The sequence below is a fragment of the Chelonia mydas genome, chromosome 1 (genome assembly GCF_015237465.2).
Source record: "Chelonia mydas isolate rCheMyd1 chromosome 1, rCheMyd1.pri.v2, whole genome shotgun sequence".
Classification (NCBI taxonomy): Eukaryota; Metazoa; Chordata; order Testudines; family Cheloniidae; genus Chelonia; species Chelonia mydas.
Genome location: NC_057849.1, coordinates 204,173,026 through 204,191,950, shown reverse-complemented (window position 1 = coordinate 204,191,950; position 18,925 = coordinate 204,173,026). Strand labels below are relative to the sequence as shown.

At 41.7% G+C, this 18,925-nt stretch overlaps 1 protein-coding gene across 1 annotated transcript in view; it reads left to right on the top strand.

The window, feature by feature from the left end:
* The window catches only part of TBX15 (T-box transcription factor 15), a 134,089-nt gene that overhangs the window by 84,700 nt on the left and 30,464 nt on the right, over positions 1-18,925 (top strand). Inside the window, exons 3-6 of the mRNA XM_007067870.4 lie at positions 6,882-6,983; positions 8,303-8,474; positions 8,924-9,091; positions 14,808-14,872. Of these exons, the coding sequence (XP_007067932.3) occupies positions 6,882-6,983; positions 8,303-8,474; positions 8,924-9,091; positions 14,808-14,872 (507 nt within the window). The remainder of the gene's footprint in view (positions 1-6,881; positions 6,984-8,302; positions 8,475-8,923; positions 9,092-14,807; positions 14,873-18,925) is intronic.

Here is an 18,925-nt window from a genome sequence, read left to right as displayed (position 1 = left end):
ACTAGCATGCACAAGAGAAAGGTATTTGTGAGCTGAAATCTCTTTTGGGATTCATCAAATGTCCTGAAGTTCCCAGCTTGAGAAAATTTGGAAGATGAATTGCAGTTCCTTAATCTCCTACAATTTAAATTAAGACCCATTCCCACTGAGCTTGAGAAACAAGAGTGGGTAATGGCTTTGGGACCAAGGGGCTAACATGCTGTTTTGTTCCTCAGGTTTGTGCATACTGGGATCCATACTTAGGATGAGTGATTACTATGAGGAGATGTCAGCTCTGTGCATCTCCACTGCCATTGTCAGGCGTGTCCCATGGGAATTTCTGATATTGCAATATTTATTTTTATTCCAAATGTGGATAAAAGTTGAAATACTGAAATTTTATGTGGACTGAAAAGTTCCACCAAATTTTGATGGCAGAATGTTGTGTGGCATTTTTGAATGAAACAAAACGTAGATATTCCCCCAACTGAAATGTTTCATTTCTGACTGTTAAACTGCCTCATGCCCCCCTCTTTTCTATGGACAAGAAACTGCATGGCTGGACTACACTTCCCAGGATGTGCCTGCAGTCATGTGCTTTCCATGAGGCACCAAGTGGGTCAGTCAGAGGGATACTGCATTGCATCATGGGAGATGTAGTCCAGCCAGGGATCCCAGCCCACAGGAGACTCTGGGGGGCATGAGGCATCTGAACTAAAACTCCCAGAATACAATGTGACAGCATAGAAAGGTACAGTTTAATGAAACAAAATATTTTGGGTCAGCTCAACAAACTGAAATATTTAGATTTGGGTCAAACTCATCCAAAACAAAATATTTCATTTTTGCATTCCTTCAAAAATTTTGGAAAATTTAATTTGTGCAGAAACTGCATTTTCTACTAAAAGATATTTCTGATGAAAATTTTCAGCCAAAAACTTTTGGCTGAAAACAGACTCTTGCAATTTGGAACTGTGAAAACATTTTGTTTTGAGATTTTTTTATTGAAACAAAATATTTCAAAATGTCTGGATTGAAACATTTCATTTCAACTTGGTTTGACATTAAACCACATCCCTGGAGCTGCCACGGATATCATGGAAGTTGTAGTTCAGTTGTTTCATACATCCCTTCTGCTCTGTGGGCTGAGCTCCCCAGATGGACTACATCTCCCATGATGCAACACACTCACGGGATTCCCTTGATGCTCTGTGATGGGTCAGCAAGAGAGGAGGCTGTGGTTTATCATGGGAGAATAGTCCAGCGGAGGAACCTGGCCACAAGGGGAGAATAGTGGCATGAGGCACCTGAACATGAAGTGCCATAGCAGCAAAGGTAGACCAATTTTAACTTTGAACTGTCCTGAAATAAGACATTTCCCCAGCCTGAAATGTTTTGATTTGGTCAAGATGATCCAAAATGAAATACCTTTTTTTCAATTTTCTCAAGGGGAGCTTTCAGTTTTTGACTGAAAGTCTTCAGTTTTCAGGTTTTCCTTTAAAAGTCAATGTTCTGTGGAAAATCTTTGTTTTTGTCAGTATTTTCCACGGATCCTCCTCCCCTCACCCCAAATTTTTCAACAATCTCTAGAACTGAAACACCTTGTCTGAGATATTTAGCAGCAAATGTTAAAATAGTTAAGAGTCTTAAAACGATCTTCACTGTGAGTAGGATGATACGGCATTCATTTAAATCATTTTTAATATGGAACAAAACTGGGGAAATATTAAGTCTTTAAAGGTCTAGTAGGGAAGGGGACACTTCTTTCTCTGTTTTGTACCATGAGCCCATTGAGCAATCTCAATGATAGCTACTTCGGGTGCCTTAGAAAATCCCAGCCTTGATTAAATTTATTTTTCCACTAACAAAGTGTAAAATCTCTGGGCATGGTACAAAATATATTACCCCCCCCCGCCCCCATACACACAATTTATTGAGCAAAACCATAGACTTCTTCCTATCCTCAAATCATGTCCACTCATGCGAAAGCATTGAAAGAAGAGAGAAACCCTTCACTGTACATGTACTGAAGGTCAACAGGCACATGCTCTGGCTGACCAAAGGAGAAACAAATTCCACAAAGTAGTTTCTCTTCCTAGCCTACCAGCATTCATATCTGGGCACCATTAGCAAATGCACTTTACCCTACCTCCTCTGCCACTTGGCTTGATCAACTCACACTGGTCTGGGGAGATGAGTTTGGAAGGGAGGGGAGTCAAGAGCTCCATCTGGTGTTGAGAATTTTGACAGGAATTTTGGCATCAAAGTTCATAAGTGAGTTTGTGCAATATGAGCAATACCAAGATGACACATTAAGATTCTGCTTAATAGAAATCTGGCTACTAGCAACTAGCATTCAGTAGCAACATATACTCCCATCCCACCAACATTAAAGTGTTAAAGTGATTTGGATATGGACCAGAAGCATACTGCATATTATTCACTTCTTTAAAAGAGAGGTCCTACCTATAATCAATGTCCTGGCTCTACGCATGCTCAGCTGAGCAGTTCTGCTGCATGCCCTGGGTGCCAGATATGTGGGCAATAAAGTTTGGGTTTTGGAGGCCCTTGCCAATAAAGTTTGGGTTTTGGAGGCCCTACATGAGCCTGGTGCTGAAGCAAGTGTGAGTAGCCAAGAAGCTCGGTGTTTCAAAGTTGATTGTTTTGTACTTTTTTTCTAATTGCAGTTATATTTAACTTTTAACCCCTCGCCTTCCCTCTGCTCATTAATCCACCTACACTGGGACGTCTTCCAACATCTGAAAAGCTTCAAGCAACTACCACTGTGTTTTAAAACAACCTGCCAGAGAACTGTTTCCTTCTTTCCCTCTGATGTGGTGTTTCCCTCAAAATCAAATTTGACCAAAGTCTAGATGGGCACACTCCTGTGATAGAATAACGGACCAGTATCTCATTACTCAGCAAAGTTAGAAACCAGAGCTTTAAACCATTGGAATGAGGAAGTCCCCAACTTTGGAATATGTATCTGATCCCCGTCACCACAGTATGTCAACACTTGTCGCAAAGGAAAACTGAGACCTTGTCTCTGTATTAAACAAAAACGTTGAAACCAAGAAAATGTGCTGGCTGCTCCAAATTAGCACTTCCTTCTAGCCCTGAAAGATCCTCAGATGTTGCTCACACTCACTGTGTTGTTGTATATGCAAAAGCTATTTTAAGTAGTTATTAGAGATTTTAAAAATAATATTAGTTTAGTTTTCTGTGCCCCAAGAGTCCTGTACATTTGAATTCATGGTATTATGGCAGCCTGGCATTGTTGGAGGAATGAGATGAACAGCTGTGCCAATAATACTTTTTAAAAAACCCTCACAAATATTCCTAAACTAATGATGATGATTTAATTCAAGCACATTTCATTTGGAAGGCTACCATGCCCGCACACAGACTTTTTGTATATAGAGAGACTATGTGGTGCATGTGTGTGTTTTGAAGATTTTATACAAGCTTACTTTTAAAGACCACTTTACTGCTGAGTAGTAAGTAACTTGTTCATCCCAAATTCATGTTAAAATAAAACCACCATATTGTACCATACCAGATACTTATGTATTCCCTTTACGTACATACAGCAATTGTGAGTATAATTATTAATTGTGAAGCTCGTTGGTATCATTCTAGATGAAGGGTACTTGAACATTAATGAAGTCATTAGCCCATTCTCTTCTATTTCCTCCTTTTCATCCATCAATCCCTGCTGGATGCCCACTGTGGTAGTTCCTTATGTCTAAGAACTTTGAGCTGCTTTTACAGCTAAGGTGAAAGAAAACAATAATTTTCTACAAAACTTTACAAATAAACCGAATTTTTTCAGCTGTAGCATTTTTATGAAGGCGGGTGGGATGCATAAACTTTTTTCCAATTATCTCAGAGATTACCCTTTAAGCCTGTTGAATGGGCTGTGGTAATCTTTTACAAGGTATTTCATATGCAACCAACCCCTTTGGCTATTCTGCAACCTTACACTTGAGGTTTTAGCTTTGGAGAGAGTCACTTGGAATACACTGCATTCAATCTTCCCAATGTGGTACACAGATTTAGACCCAAGGAGCCTCAGATTTAATCCTGGATTCCTCATCAATCCGCTGAAACATGACTTATCTTTTAAACCATTCCATAGCCTCCTCTTTCCAATTAAGAAGAGCTGGGCTGTAAAATGCCACATCCTGTACCCATGTGACTTGACAGATTTAACGAGCCATTGTGGTAGAAACAAGGTAATGCCGCTCTAGGGTAGTCCATCATTCCTTTTTAATTTATTTAGTTGTTCAGCTATGAAACTAACCCCATCCAGTGCATAAATCCACATTCTCACTATGGGGCACCTGCACAGAATTCTTCTGACAGTTTTATACCTCTCATTCTAGCTGGCTGGGCCCCAGTGACCACAGCGTGTTTTTCCTTTTCTCCTCCTGTGAATGCCCCTTGTAAAGTGAGATTCAATAATGAATCGATCTACATTTTCCTTCGTTTTGGAATAAAGTGGAAGAGCTGTGGCTAGGTGGAGCAGTGACTCAGTAGCACATCAGAGATTATGAACTGGCACTTCTCCCTTCCTCACCCTCTGTCCAGCTGGAAAGCGTGAACTGGTTGGGAAAGATTAAAATACCCTCCCATCTCCCACACCCCTACAACAGAGCCTTTGAAAATGTTTGAATAATTACAGTTAAATTCTTCCATTGTCTCCTTCTTCCTAACTCCCTGCTCAGGCCCCAGTTCTGGATAACGTGCCACGAAGTGAGAATGGGGAGGGGGGCGGGGGGACAGGGCATCTGCTAGGAGGACGTGCTGTGTTGCTGTTACAACCTCCCTGGTACTTTGACCCGACTTCTATGTGTATGTCTACGCCACCAGTGGTGTGACTGCAGCACCTGTAGACGTACCCCAGCTAGCTGACGTAACAATAGCAGTGGAGTTGCAGCAGCATGGGCAGCAACACTAGCTGTAGAAACCTGCCCAGCGTGCTGGATGTGTACTCAACTTGCTAGCCTGTGCTGCCACCCATCCTGCCTCAGCTTCACTGCTGTTGTTGTTTAAACTAGCTAGAGCAAAGCTAGTTTGGGTATGTCTACACATGCTGCAGTCACACCTCTGGTTGCAGTGTAGACTTATCCTATGCCTCTAATGAGGTTAAATTCAGTTTGAAGGATAAGCAAAGGGGGGAGGAGGATGTAAATATTTTTTTTCTCAAGCATGTCACTCTTCTCTGCTGAAAAGAAGAAAAATCATCTTGTACGTAAGGTCTACCAGATTGTGCAATAGTCCCTCAAGGGATGTAGTAAAGGACCCATTACTTAAAACATTAAAACTAGGTAAAACAAAGCCCTGGAGAATACACTCTGGAGAGGGATGAGTTGGGCATTGGTCTAGATATGCTTGCCTAGTGGCTTATGCTTCCTGATCACAACAGAGCTATGCCCAGTATGCTCAGATTGAACAAAAATGCTTACAACTGATTTTTGGGTTTGAACATTTTCAGGAGTATGTTTTTGGGTAGAAATCAATCAAGATAGAACCAGTCCATAAGTCACTGGAATTTATATTACAAAAACTAATGTGCAAAGCACTGCCTAGACTTCAGAGAATGATTATGAAATGGCAAAAGTTCTCATTAAATGTGAAATATAGGCCCAATAAAGCAAATTCATATGAGAGATGTGCTTTTAAGAGTGCCTATAAACAGCAAAGCAAGGAGCTTCAGGAAGGGGAATTGGAGGTAAATATGACTTAAGGACTACCCCAGTTCCCAGAACTAAAATTGATCTGCTCAATGAAGAAACACAAAAAGTCCCAACTTTACTATGGCTTGAAAGGGTAGTGCTAGATGAACAGCCACCAGAAAAAGCCCAGTCGGCTTCAAGCATAAAAACCTTTCTAGGGCTATACAGATGATATTGCTTCATATAACCAGATTCTTTACAAGGGCTTGGTGTCACAACATGCTACAGCGTGAAGTAAAAAATGCTAAGCATAATCCACAGTGCCTACCTGGGTACTGAAAAGTGTCAGAAGAGAGTCTGTGATGTCTGTTTCTGGCCAGCTATGAATGTTGTCATTGAAGGTAAAGCATCCAAGTGAGAAATTTGTAGCTCATATTGGGAACAGAATGCAAAACAATCCCTGAAACCACAGGAGATTCCTCATTGCCAAAGCTATTTGAATTAGAAAGGAAAGATTGTCTCTTATCAGTGGACCAATATTTAATTTTTTGTAAGTTGTTGCACAGCACATTGAAAAGCAATGTAGTAACTCATTGTAAATCACAGTTGCTTTCCGGGGGATTCTAGCTGAGTTAGTAATGGCTCACAATTCACGAGGGGCTCATTTCAGCAATACTTTTTGATATATCAGTTCAAGTACACCATGTCAACTCATTTAACTCTGGATAGTAGGGGCTCAACAGAAAAGTCAGTATAAATAGCAAATAACTTGATAAAAACAGCCTTGGTGGATTCAAGGGATCCAGATTTAGTATTTTTGGACTATTGAAGCATGACTCACAATACTTTATTAGCATTACCAGTTCAAAGACTCACGAGCAGAAGGACAAAAATCTAAATGCCAATATCTAACAAGATGGGTGAGTCAAAGACAATTAACCCTGAAGTAGCTATGGAAGAACTATGCACTAGGAAACTAGAACAAAAGAAGGTATCTGGCAACCTACCAAGGTAACAACTATAGCACCCTTACCAAGCTGATGTCATATAACCACCCATAAGTCAGTCCTACAAGAAGGACCTGCATTACAAAAGGACCTTCATGCAGCAATATTCTTATGGTTGCTGCCTATTGTCAAACAAGATCCCAACGAGTCTCCCAAGCTTTTCTAATAATTCCTGCATTCACCATTTTCTTCTTCATTTCTAATTTTATTTTTCTAGGAGAATGTTTCCAGCCATGAGAGTGAAAATTACAGGCTTAGACCCTCACCAGCAGTATTACATAGCCATGGACATTGTGCCTGTGGATAACAAGAGATACAGGTAAGACTTTCAACGGCACAATGAGGAACACCATGAGAGCTAGACTCAGAATACCAAAAGAATGAGAGGTTGGGAAAAACATTTACCACTATACCCAAGTGTAAAGGTCCATGCTTCAGTCAGAGAGAGATTGGGTCAGATTCCCCAGCTGGTGTAAATCAGCATTGCTTCATTGACATCAGTAGTGCTATGCTGATTTAAACTATCTGAGTATCTGATCCGTCGTACTGAGGGTCTCACTGAGAAAGGGGATTAATACATTCCCTCCCTTGCATTTCTGGAGACCAGGATTCAAACCCTGCCTTCTGATTCAAGTAATAATAATTTTTTCTCTTTCTAGTCTCTATTGGTCTGTGTGCATTTCACAATTAACCAGGATTAGCAATCACTCACCAAGAGAGCCATGGGATGGGCAACCTGTGACTGAAATAGCAGGGAGTGCTGCAGGTCAGGACTGAGCTATTTGCAGATCTATATTTTGGATGCAGCACTGGAGCAGCAGGTGACACAGGCACTGATTCTCTCAGGCATTTGAATTTCCATCCAAGCAGAGTGGACACAAATCAAAAGAAAAAAAATTGTCATCATCTAGTAAATAAGAAATAATAAACTAAAAATGTAAAAATTAAGACTCTGAATAAACATATGTGATGCTATATGATTGCTTAATAAATGTGTGTAGATACAGTTTATCCCCTGGTAGCAAAAAGACCTATCCAATTTAGGGTGAAGGCTATATTTAGTTGCATATCATCATGTTTTAATGGTTACCAACCAGTGAGAATCATCTTCTCTTTAAGAAAAGAACTACAAAGTATAACTGCAAAACGAGATTAAAATAGATGATTGAAATCAGGAATTCTTGCTTCCTGATTTAAAACATGTTTAAAATCAGTGATTTAAATCACTTTGAGTCAAATCAATCCACCCTGAAAGTACATGCTGAACAACCCAGTGTGAGAGGTCCCACCCCCACAGGTCTGTCTTTTAGTAATAATGAAGTGCTCAGCAGTATTTTCACAGGCTTGTATTCCAGCACAGAGAGGGTTAAGGAGCCGGGACAGCACATATGGCAGAGCTTATAGCTGAAAGGAACTGGGAAGGTGATTTTAATAAGGAATCCCTCGGCCACGTGTTCAGTTCAATTATCTGGTTTGCATTTGCAAGGTGAAAGGTTGCAGTAAAGCACATTCCCCCTATCTGTGCATGAGGCCTTGGCACGTGTGTGGCAGGGTGGTGGGGAAGGGGAGCTCTGGCAATGTTCCTTCTTCACTGGCTCTTGGGTTCCTTAGCCATAAAGATTCACCCCTCTCTCTCAGGTACGTGTATCACAGCTCCAAGTGGATGGTGGCAGGCAACGCTGACTCCCCAGTGCCTCCCAGGGTGTATATCCATCCCGACTCGTTGGCTTCTGGCGACACCTGGATGAGGCAGGTTGTCAGTTTTGACAAACTCAAACTGACCAACAATGAGCTTGATGATCAAGGCCACGTAAGTCAGAAGCTAATCCCAATGCCCTTGCCCCAGCCCCGCCCCACCGTGTCCCAGGGAGATATAACACTTCTCAGCTCTTCTGCTCCAAGCCCAGGGATGCAACCATTCCACACACAAGCTAGAAAGGCCTCTTGCCCAGCCCCATTGCTTGCACTCTGGGACACTGCCTAACCACATCGATGTATAAACCCTTGTCCCCCAGTACCAGGGCTCCCTTTGGATAGGAGCTCAGTTTTGTTGGGGTGGTTGCACATATACACACACCACGGAGGGATCACTGGCTGAATCTCACTCAGTTATCAGACAAGTGTAAAGACTGTGCAGTTGTATCACAATAGGCTAAGTCTTGGGATTTGTTAGCCTGCCCCCATCCCCATGTAGTTGTTATGGGCCGAGCATAGGAGACTTGAAGGCAAATAATTTCCCCCTCTCTTCTTTATTTAAAGATAATTCTACATTCAATGCACAAGTACCAGCCTCGAGTTCATGTGATCCGCAAGGACTTCAGCAGTGATTTGTCTCCTACAAAACCAGTCCCTGCAGGTGATGGAGTGAAAACTTTCAACTTCCCTGAAACTGTCTTCACCACAGTGACAGCCTATCAAAACCAGCAGGTAAAGCAGTGTGTCCCCCTGAGACCCATCAGCTCCTTCACCTGCAGTGTTTTCCCCTGTATTTATAAAAATAGTAGCATGTTCTGTGTCTCTGTGAGAATTAAATCCCTGAGAAAGCTAGCTAACAGAGAAGATGCCCTGTATGGGCAGTTAAACTATGTTGTCACTGCAAAAAAAGATGGCTAGCTACCCTGCTGCAAAATCCTAGGTAGACACAGGGCATTGCAGTTTTACTCTGAGGTAGCTAGGGGAGGTCAATCATTGTGGGTAGGGGGAAGGTGTTGACCTCACCAGCCTACCTCGTAGTAAAAAACACTAGGATTTTACAGTGGGTAAAGCTAACACATCTTAGGGTATGTCTACACTGCAAAGAGAAACCCATGGCACAGAGACTCAGAGCACAGTCAATTGACTCAGGCTCACGGAGTGGCTTAAAAATAGCAGTGTAGACATTGCTGCTTAGGCTAGACCCTCACCCACACCGAGTCTCAGATCCTGGACTCCAGCTTGAGCCAGAACATCTACACTGCTATTTTTAGCCCTGCATGAGCCCAAGTCAGTTCACCCAGGGTCTGAGACTCAGTGCTGTGAGTTTTTCTTTACAGTGTAGACATACTCATAGCTATCCCATGGTAAAACACACCGGTTTTTGGCAGTGAAAACAAAGTCATAGATGAGAGAAAGGGGTCACTATGCATAGCAGCTCTTAATGGCTTCATACTTTACTTACAAGTACACTACAAGTACAAGTATTTCAGGACCTGGTCACTTTCCACAGGAAGGTACGTACATTAACTCAGTATACCTTCAGAAAAAGGCATTGCTATGATGAAATTACGATCTGGAGAACTAGTTATTCCTGGACCAGATAATGCTTTGATTATGGACTAACTGTGTTCCTTGATCCAGACTTTTAAACATCCAGAAATGGCATCTTAGCCCATATTATTTATTTGTGTTGCAGTAGCCATACAATAGTCACGAACCAGGAGCTGTACCAATACTGAAGCAGACGGTCCCTGCCCCAGAGAGCTTACCATGGAGAGCTGTATTTATTCACCTGAGTAAATGGGCATTCTAGATGCACTAAGGAAATTATTATAAATTATTTATATAGGATTCCATACCTGTTCTAATTAGGAATGACTTCAAAAAGATGTTTTGAAAGGATATGAATTTCTTGAGACCGAAAGGAAAATAAGACAATGCAAGCAGTTGAGATTTTAACCAAAACAGGAGGTTTTGGAGTAGAATGGCCAGTTCTGTGTTACCTAAAACATACCCTGATGAAAGTCTGGTTCACTCTTTCATCCTTCCATGGCTTGTAGAAAAAAATTGGTCCTCTTTCTGTAACGACAGAACTCTGGTCTGAATCAGTGCCTGAGAGCTGTGGGTTGTGCTTAAAGAGAAGAACCCAATTGTCCAGAGGTAAAAGGATGAAGAGACAGCTGGTTCAGAAATCCCATACCGATGGCAACTTTGCTTTCTAAAGACTTTACCTTCATAGGGATGGATTCAGCGGCAGTTTCTACCAGCAGCTCAAGCACATGGCCCATAAGGCAGAAAGTGGAGAGTGGTTTCAATCAAGTCTTTACCGAGCCCCAAAGCGGGGATTACTGTCGGGAGAGGAGGTGAGGTCAGGTCAGCAGGGTAATGTGCTGATCCCTATGGTGTCCCAGCTGTAAATTAAAGCTACCCTTCCCAAGTGGAAATCCCAAGGGAGAGCTGGTGTCAGTGCTAATGCTTGCCCTCATCAGAGTGAATACTCCCAAGGTGCAGGAGGGTCAGCTGGTGCAGGGAAGGAGATGAAAATGATATTAACTGCCACTACCATTTTGGTTCTGAGGACATATTGTGTCACACAACTTTAAAGGGGCTTGGAGCAGTTGTCCTGATTCTGGGAAGCTGGGTAGAATTGAATATGAGTTGAATGTGAGCTCAGTTCCTGAATGTCCAGGGAAGTCTGAAAGCCACAGAGAGGGGGCACTTGCTGGGCACAGAACCAGGGGCGGTAGAACAGTGGTTCTCAAATGCTTTGATTTTGGAGAGCACTTCTTATACTTCGCATTCTTAGGAAAGTGTTAATTTGGATCCTCAACTCATTGAAAGGATCCTCCATTCACCATCTTTGCATGAAAACAATAATTTGTGCCGGGATCAAAATGTCAGTGTTAATGCAGATTCTCAGCATTTATCACAGCCATGTGAGGTAAGATGTCATAATAGACAAAGTCCTATGCAGTGTGCCAATACCATGGTGGTCTAGTTATGTATCATAAACAAGCATCATAAACTAGAATGACAACATGAATTAGCTTGAAAGGAAAAATCTGATAATGTAGCCTGACTTGAAAGGAAAATATGGTCTGCAGTTTGCTGCTACAGATTGCAGGGATGAAAGAATTTGTCTTAAATCAAGAATGGTAATGAAAAGACATTTCTCATCTTAGCTATTTTGCAGACAATAACATTGTAACCCCAATCTTTAGGAATCACTTTTCTTTTCAATGAAATATAGTCAAATTTATATGTTAAAGTAAACAACATTGAAATAAGTGACAATATCATGTCAAAACAATTCAAAAGAGTTTGTCACATTTAATTAATTCATTATTACAAAATGTTTATACGGCACCATAGAACTTTAGAGAATACAGGGACACACTCCCTTCTGCAAAGAACTTACAACCTTTTGGCATGTTTTCATTCCATCTGAAAATTGTGTATGTTGGGAAATCTAAAAAAGGGAAGCGGAGGCCGGGAGAAAATTTCAGAATATGAGGTTTCCCATTATAATATAGGCTATTTTCCTTTCATTCCCAAATCCCTCCTCAAATCCCACTCCTTCTTTGAAGCCTTCCAGCTGCAAGGTGATGTGTGTGGTGTAGGATCCTGAATAGATTAGACAGATTGATGCCATATCCACAGTCACTCTGTGTAGATGGTAAGTGTCAGTAGAGGTGTACTGGTTAATGTAGGGTTAATATAGTGTAAGGTGATCATATTTCTCAAAGTGAAAACGGGACGCAGCGAGGAGCTGATCCCAGCTGATCATCTGAGACCCTCCACCTCTGCGTGGGGCTGGCCCGATCTGCTTGGTCAAACCCCGCCATGTGGGGCTGGTGTCATCGCTTGTCTCTCCTGCCCCCAGCCTGAATATTCCTCTGAACCCTCTTAGCGGGGCACACACCACTTTTTTGGCAAGAGCAAAAGGCAAAAACACCCCGTTCAGCCAAAAAAGTTGGGATGTCAGGAACAGGGCTTAAAAAGGGGACTTTCCCAGCCAAAATAGGATGTATGGTCACCCTAAGATAGTGCCTTGGGGTGTAGGAGGTGATAGGTTCAGTTCCTAACCAGTTTTAGGGTACATTGGTGGCTTATGGGTCTGCTTCTCACTTATGGTGAGAGAGATCATTGATTCAAATTCCAGGCAGGCCCTAGCCCTACAATTAATAATTGTTGGACCTTTGGCTTTTTTCCTGGGTGAGGTTCTATGCCCCGTACTATGCAGGAGGTCAGATTAGATTCTCATAATGTGTCCTTCTGGCCTTAGAATTTAAGGATATATACTGTTTTATTTCGTATTTTACCCACTTTTGATTTTGAACCTTTTGGGTATGTCACATTGTGGGGTGCAATCCAGTCCAGTGAGGGGTCTGTCACTTCTTGCCCTGAGACCTGCGGTGCCTCACAGTGCTTTGCTGTTGTAGCTCCCAATCAGGGTTGCTGACAAATAGCCTACCAGCATGCAGGTCACACCCTGAGTGTCTGTGTATAGCTGCAGCCCTGATCTAGCAGCCTGTCAGCAACACTCCAGTCACACTCTGGCTTCCACCAGCCTTGGTTACTACTTGCTGGGTGATCCCAACACACTCCCGTTCCTAGATTTCCCCCCAAAACATATGTTCTGCAGTGTCCAGCCCTCTGCTGGACAGTTCATATATTAAAGGTCCATTGCTCCCATAAAGGGTCAATATTCAAGAATTTGCTACTTTAACTGGAGTTACCAAACAGTTCGGTTTAAACACAGCACTGGATTAGTTCAGATTAAAAATAAAACAAGTTTATTTAACTACAAAGAGATAGGTTTCATGTGAGTACAAGTATAAGGTATTAAAGTTAGAAATGGTTACAAAAAATAAAGGTAAAACATTTCTTGTAGTTCAAACTTAAGCTACACTTGGTTCAAGGTAAAATCCTTACCACAGGCTCCCAGCAACATGATTGACCAAATTCTCAGGTCAGGCTCTCCCCCAAAAATCAAAAGGCTGGTTCCTTTGTCTTGTTAGGTGAAAGAGAGAGATAAGCTGGGGTGTTTTGCCCCTCACTTTTGTAGTCCAGTCACCCTTTGAAATTCATTTTCCTGAGGTTACCCCTAGATAAAGCTCACTCCAGCTGTGAGGATGGAGACATGGGGTCTTGTGGTGAAAGAGGATCCATGTTGTTGATTGCTAAAATGCACATCAATCTGTTCCTTCCCCCCTTTCGTTGCCAAGGAATGGCCACTTGACAGGTGATTGACAATCACCTTTGATGACACCGGGCTAGAGGCATCAGCTTGTTCTTTGTCTTTGAGAAACCGGCATACCCACTACCCAGACTTATCTGGTAAACACACTGTAGTAATAATTTCAGCTTACGTTTATAACTCTTAATATGCATTTCATACATACATTACCCAAGAATATTGATTATCGGTGTGTTCCTAGTTTTTAAATGATGCTTCACAAGGCATATTTGCACAAAGGTTATTACATGAATTATAGGGTGTGAATACAGGGGTGCTTTCAGTCCTAGGGGGTTAGGTCTCTGATCTTTGACTCCTCCAATCTATTGTACAGTGCCATGTACATTATAACAGTATATAAGTAACAGTAATGTCCTAAAGTGGGACACAAACTTGAATAATTTCTAAAAGATTTTGATTAATGGCTTTGAGGTAGGGACCAGAGAACTGGTTTAGAAACCAGCTGTACCTCATCCCCTTGAACCTTCACCATCTGACACTTGAACTCACACCAAAGCTTTTTCTAAGGTCTGAAATGTGCAGGTAAGTTTCTGTCATTTTCATTTTCAGCCAAGATGGGAAATGCTCAAAATTCTGTACAGGAGGCAGTGATCCTCAGGAGAGGGTGTCAGAAATCACAGCCTATTCTTGTGAGATTTACAGCCTAATTTTGCACAATGAAAGAGTCAGTTTCATCCCTATTATTGAAATTGGTGGAATGGAGTTACACAAGGTTGACTGTGGCCCAAAGAGCCATAATTCAGGAGCAGTAATTCTAGTGTGGCCATGTTTGGCTCTGGGGTGCTGTTGATTTATTATATGTATATACTGTGCAACCCCAAGATATCTCTATCCTGAAACAATTATCAAACACAAACAGGACTGTTGCTATCAGAATGGCCAGGGAAACTAGCTAACCCAGCTTTGAGTAGTTATGAATCACCAACCACCAGGAAGCAGAGCTAACAATAGCCCCCTTCTGGTTGGGACCATCCTGGGTTTTGCAGTTCTGCCTAATGTCTGGAGGCTGTACTCTGTGCTTTGCTGTTGCCTTTTCTCCTTAGCATTGTTTGGGAAATTAGTAAGTAGAAAATAAAAAACATGTTGCATGAATAGAGGCAGCATATATTAGGGCATTAAGGGTAGTTTAGTTGCTCTCAAAATAAAAATCTTCAAACAACTGCTAATTCTCAGTTCCTTCCTTTGCAGATCACTCGATTAAAAATTGACCGAAACCCTTTTGCTAAAGGATTCAGAGATTCTGGGAGGAACAGGTAAGAAGATCTCATTTATCTTTCCTTCTGTTAAGCTCATTTTCTCCTTGTACCCCTTACACTCCCTTTTCTTAAATCCTTTTTAAGTCCCAGGAAAGCACTTTGTTGGGTAATTCAGTTTTACAGCAAAAGAAAGTTGCTGTAAGTCTGTTAGTCTTTAAGGTGCCACCAGACTCCTCGCTGTTTTTGGGGATACAGACTAACACGGCTACCCCTCTGATACTTGCTGTAAACTAGTTACCACAGAACTTTGGAATGGCTGTTTTAATTTGCTTAAACACACCCACTATGTACTGCTGGCATCAGTAGAAAACACAATAACCAGATTAAACATTTCTCCTCACAAGTCAGTTCTTCCATTTCGTTGCTTTTCAGTGAATGTATTTCAGTTTATCAGTATTTTCCAGGTAACTTGGTGTCCAGAACTCAATGCAATGTTCTAGGCATTGTTACACAAGATCCCTATAAAGAGAGATAGATATCATTTCCCTGCTTCATGACATTATGCCCCAAAGTGCAATTGTTTATTTTGCTGATATATCAGATTTTAAACTCATGTCTAATTTGCTGTCCACTATCATCTCATTGCGTCTTTCAGCACTACTTCTTCCAAGAGAACTTCCTTCCATTTTGTTTATGTGTTTCACATTATTTTTATGACCTATATTAGCACTGAGTTTTTCCAAGTTAATTCTTATTTTTTTTATTATCTAGTCATGTATCAAATTCTTTAGATACTGTTGTATTATTTTTCTATTCTCTCTGAAGTTTGCACTCTTCTCAATTTAGTATTATCTACTGATTTAATTGCTGTGGTCTTTGCTCTCTCTTCTAAGTCATTTATAACTATTATTTACTACTTCCATAGTACCATAATATATATAGGGCCTTCCATAATTAATAAAGATATAGCAAAAATATTGTTGAGTTTTTTAAAAATAAATGATAAAAATTGTTAGCGGCATGGAGAGACTTTTAAATGAAGACACACTAAAAAGTTTGGGACTGTAAATTTAGAAAGACAAATTAGAAGAGACTTGATGGAGGCATGCAAAATAATAAATATCACAGAGAGAGTAAACTAAGTGGTTCTATCTCCTCTTTGTCATACTTAGAGTTGGTCAGAAACCAGAATTTCCATTCAGTGGGGAATTCCAAAATGCTGGGGGAAAGAAACTGTTCAGAATTGGAATGACAAACCAAAACTTCAAAATTTCCTGCAGAACAAAAATTCCAAAAGGTTTTGATTTGGAACCATGGCAGTATTTCATTTCAATAATGTCAGTTCATTTTGTTTAGACCCTTATATTAAAATAGTAGCTATAGTATAAAATTATACAATTTAGACAAATATTAGCACTAATATTTTCCTATAAAATCAAAACAAAATTAATCAAAATGGGAAAATTGAAACAAAACATTTTACCTATCAAAATGTTTCAGTGTTATCAAAACAAAATAAGAGAGTCAAAATAAAATGTTTTGACTTTTTCCAGTTAAAAATTTCATCAAAATATCCCTGTGAAATACTTTGATTTTCAATAAAATTGCATTTTTCAATTGTAGAATGCTTGACAGAACAGTATTTCACCAGCGCTAAAACATAACAAGGGATATTCAGTGAAATGGAAAGGCAGTAAATTAAAAACCTATAAAGGAAATACTTTTTATACAATGCATGATTTATCTGTGAAATTCATTATTACAAGTTATTACTCAGGCCAAGAACTAAGTAGGATTCCATCCACAGTTATTATAAATGGTGCGGACAACACTGCCTATAATTAACGTTGCTGAACACATGTCATTATAAGAGTAGAGACTTGTTAGAGTTTGGCAGCTAAAATCTTTGAAGATTCCATTTGCTCCGAGTATGCTCTAGCCAAAGACTTCAGGGGCTGAACAGGGCTTTCCCTCTAATTGCTGCTCCTAGCTGCTGTAGGCCTCCTTGCAGTTGGGTAGTAGAACTGAGAACAGGGAGATTGTCTCTCTGGTGCTTTCAGAGCTCCTTCTGCAGACACCCAGGCAGTAAGAGGGAGGAAACAGCCTGATCTGAATGCAAAAGGGACAAGAGCTGGACTTGGGGCCTGGGGGGCAGTGGAGGGGGTAGATTGAGAAAGGGAGTCTGAGAGGGAGACTGGGAGTGGGACCGGGCAGTGTGTGTGGGAAGTCTTGGATTGACTGGGCAAGGAGACTGGGACTGGGAACCAGGTGTGGGGGAAAAACAGGGATGGAAGGGGAAGAGCCAGTGAGGGGGAAAGGAGGCTGAGGTTAGATGAGAATTCAGTAAGAAGAGACTGGGACTGGATGGGCAAAGGAATTTAGGGTGGGGACTTGGATTTAGATCCTGATCATGAAGGAGACTGAGATCAGATGAGGAACCCAAGCCTGGAAAAACTGGACAAGGAGACTGGGACAAGGAATCTAGGGAGGAGACTCCAGTCTCCTGGGGAAGTGGCAGGGAGCAGGACTCTGGAGGGGAAGACTGAGACTGAATGAGGAGCCCAGGGTGGGGAATATGTGAGGCTGGTACTGCCTGGGCAAGGAGACTTGGTCAATGAGTCTGGGGGTCAGAGGGGAATGGAACTGAGAGCTGGGGACAAGGGAAGAGACAGGACTGGGGCAGGAACAGGCTGGAGGAAATAGGGGCAGCAGAGGTCAGGCTCAGAGGGAAGCAGGGGCAGAAGGGTTTCTGAACGCTAGAGCACACTGCTCTCCAGCTCTTGTAATGGAACTTGGGATTCTTCTTTGAGTGCTGGTCCCTATATGTATTCTTCTGTGGGTATGCATAGCCTCAATGTGCCCAGAGTCAGAATTCTTGAAGGTAGCGTTTGTTGGTTCATGTGTGCATCTTTGCTCTCCTCATGCATCCAGCTGAGGACATAAATAGCAGAGTGGGCTGACTGCCTCTCCAGTTCCTTCTTACTGCCTGATGGCCAGGATTGGAACCTCCAGCATCTGGACCTTCATCTGTATATCTGTATCCGTATCTATATCCATCTAATAATTTAGAATTTTTTACTCTACAGTTTTAGCTAAGTTATATAGTTAAATAGATTCCCCATCCCAGGGAACTCCCACCTCATTATGGGTATTCGATTATGCCCAGAATCCCAAGGTTCAAAATCTTTGCTTCTTGCCCATGCTCCTTCTTGGTCAGCAAAAACAATCCCTATACTGCCTCAGGGAAGTACGTGTTGCAGCAAGGTGCAGTATCTGCTCTTTCTCCAGTTGAACTTGTGAGGGGCAGGAACTTTGTTTCAAAAATCACCTCATGGACAAAGCCATGAGGCCATGGTTGGACCCACATCAGGGGACCTCCATGTACATTGGCCGAACTCAAAAAAGAGTGCACCTTCTGCCATGAGGTCTGCTTTATGTGCAAGCTGAAATTTTGCATGGTCACACTGGCATCTATAATCCCATCCCTGGAAAAGGACATGTTGTTTACAGCTCTCGATATGATGGTCACGTACTCTCAGGTGAACATTCGCCTCACTCCAACATTTTCTCAGTTTCACAGAGTACTCCCATTTGACATTGCAACTGCCCCCGGGTTCTTGGTAGTAGCTGCCCATTTCATGTGAGGGGGACTGCGCTGTCTTCCACTGTCTCAACAACTGGCTTCTCATTGCCAAAACACATCAAGAAGTCTACAAGTCTACAAGTTAATGCTTCAGCTCCTGTCTTCCCTAGGGGTCAGTGTAAACTTGGAAAAGTCTGTCCTCACTCTAACACAGACTATACACTTCATCAGTCTCTAGATTCAGCCTCTGCAAGAGCTTATCTACCAATGGACAGATTCCAAGTGATGGACGATTTCATAGATCAGGTCACGCAAAACCCTCGAGCGCCAGTCAGAACTTGTCTTTCAATCCTGGGACATATAGCTTCATGTTCTTACATTTTGCCATTTGCCAGACTCCATCTTGGATGCCTGCAGGCATGGCTTCAAACAGTGTTTGCAATACAAAAGCATATCATATCTACTGTGGTAGAAAAATACCCATCAAGCATGTGTGGGCATTCCCTTCCTTTCCCTCTCACCAGACA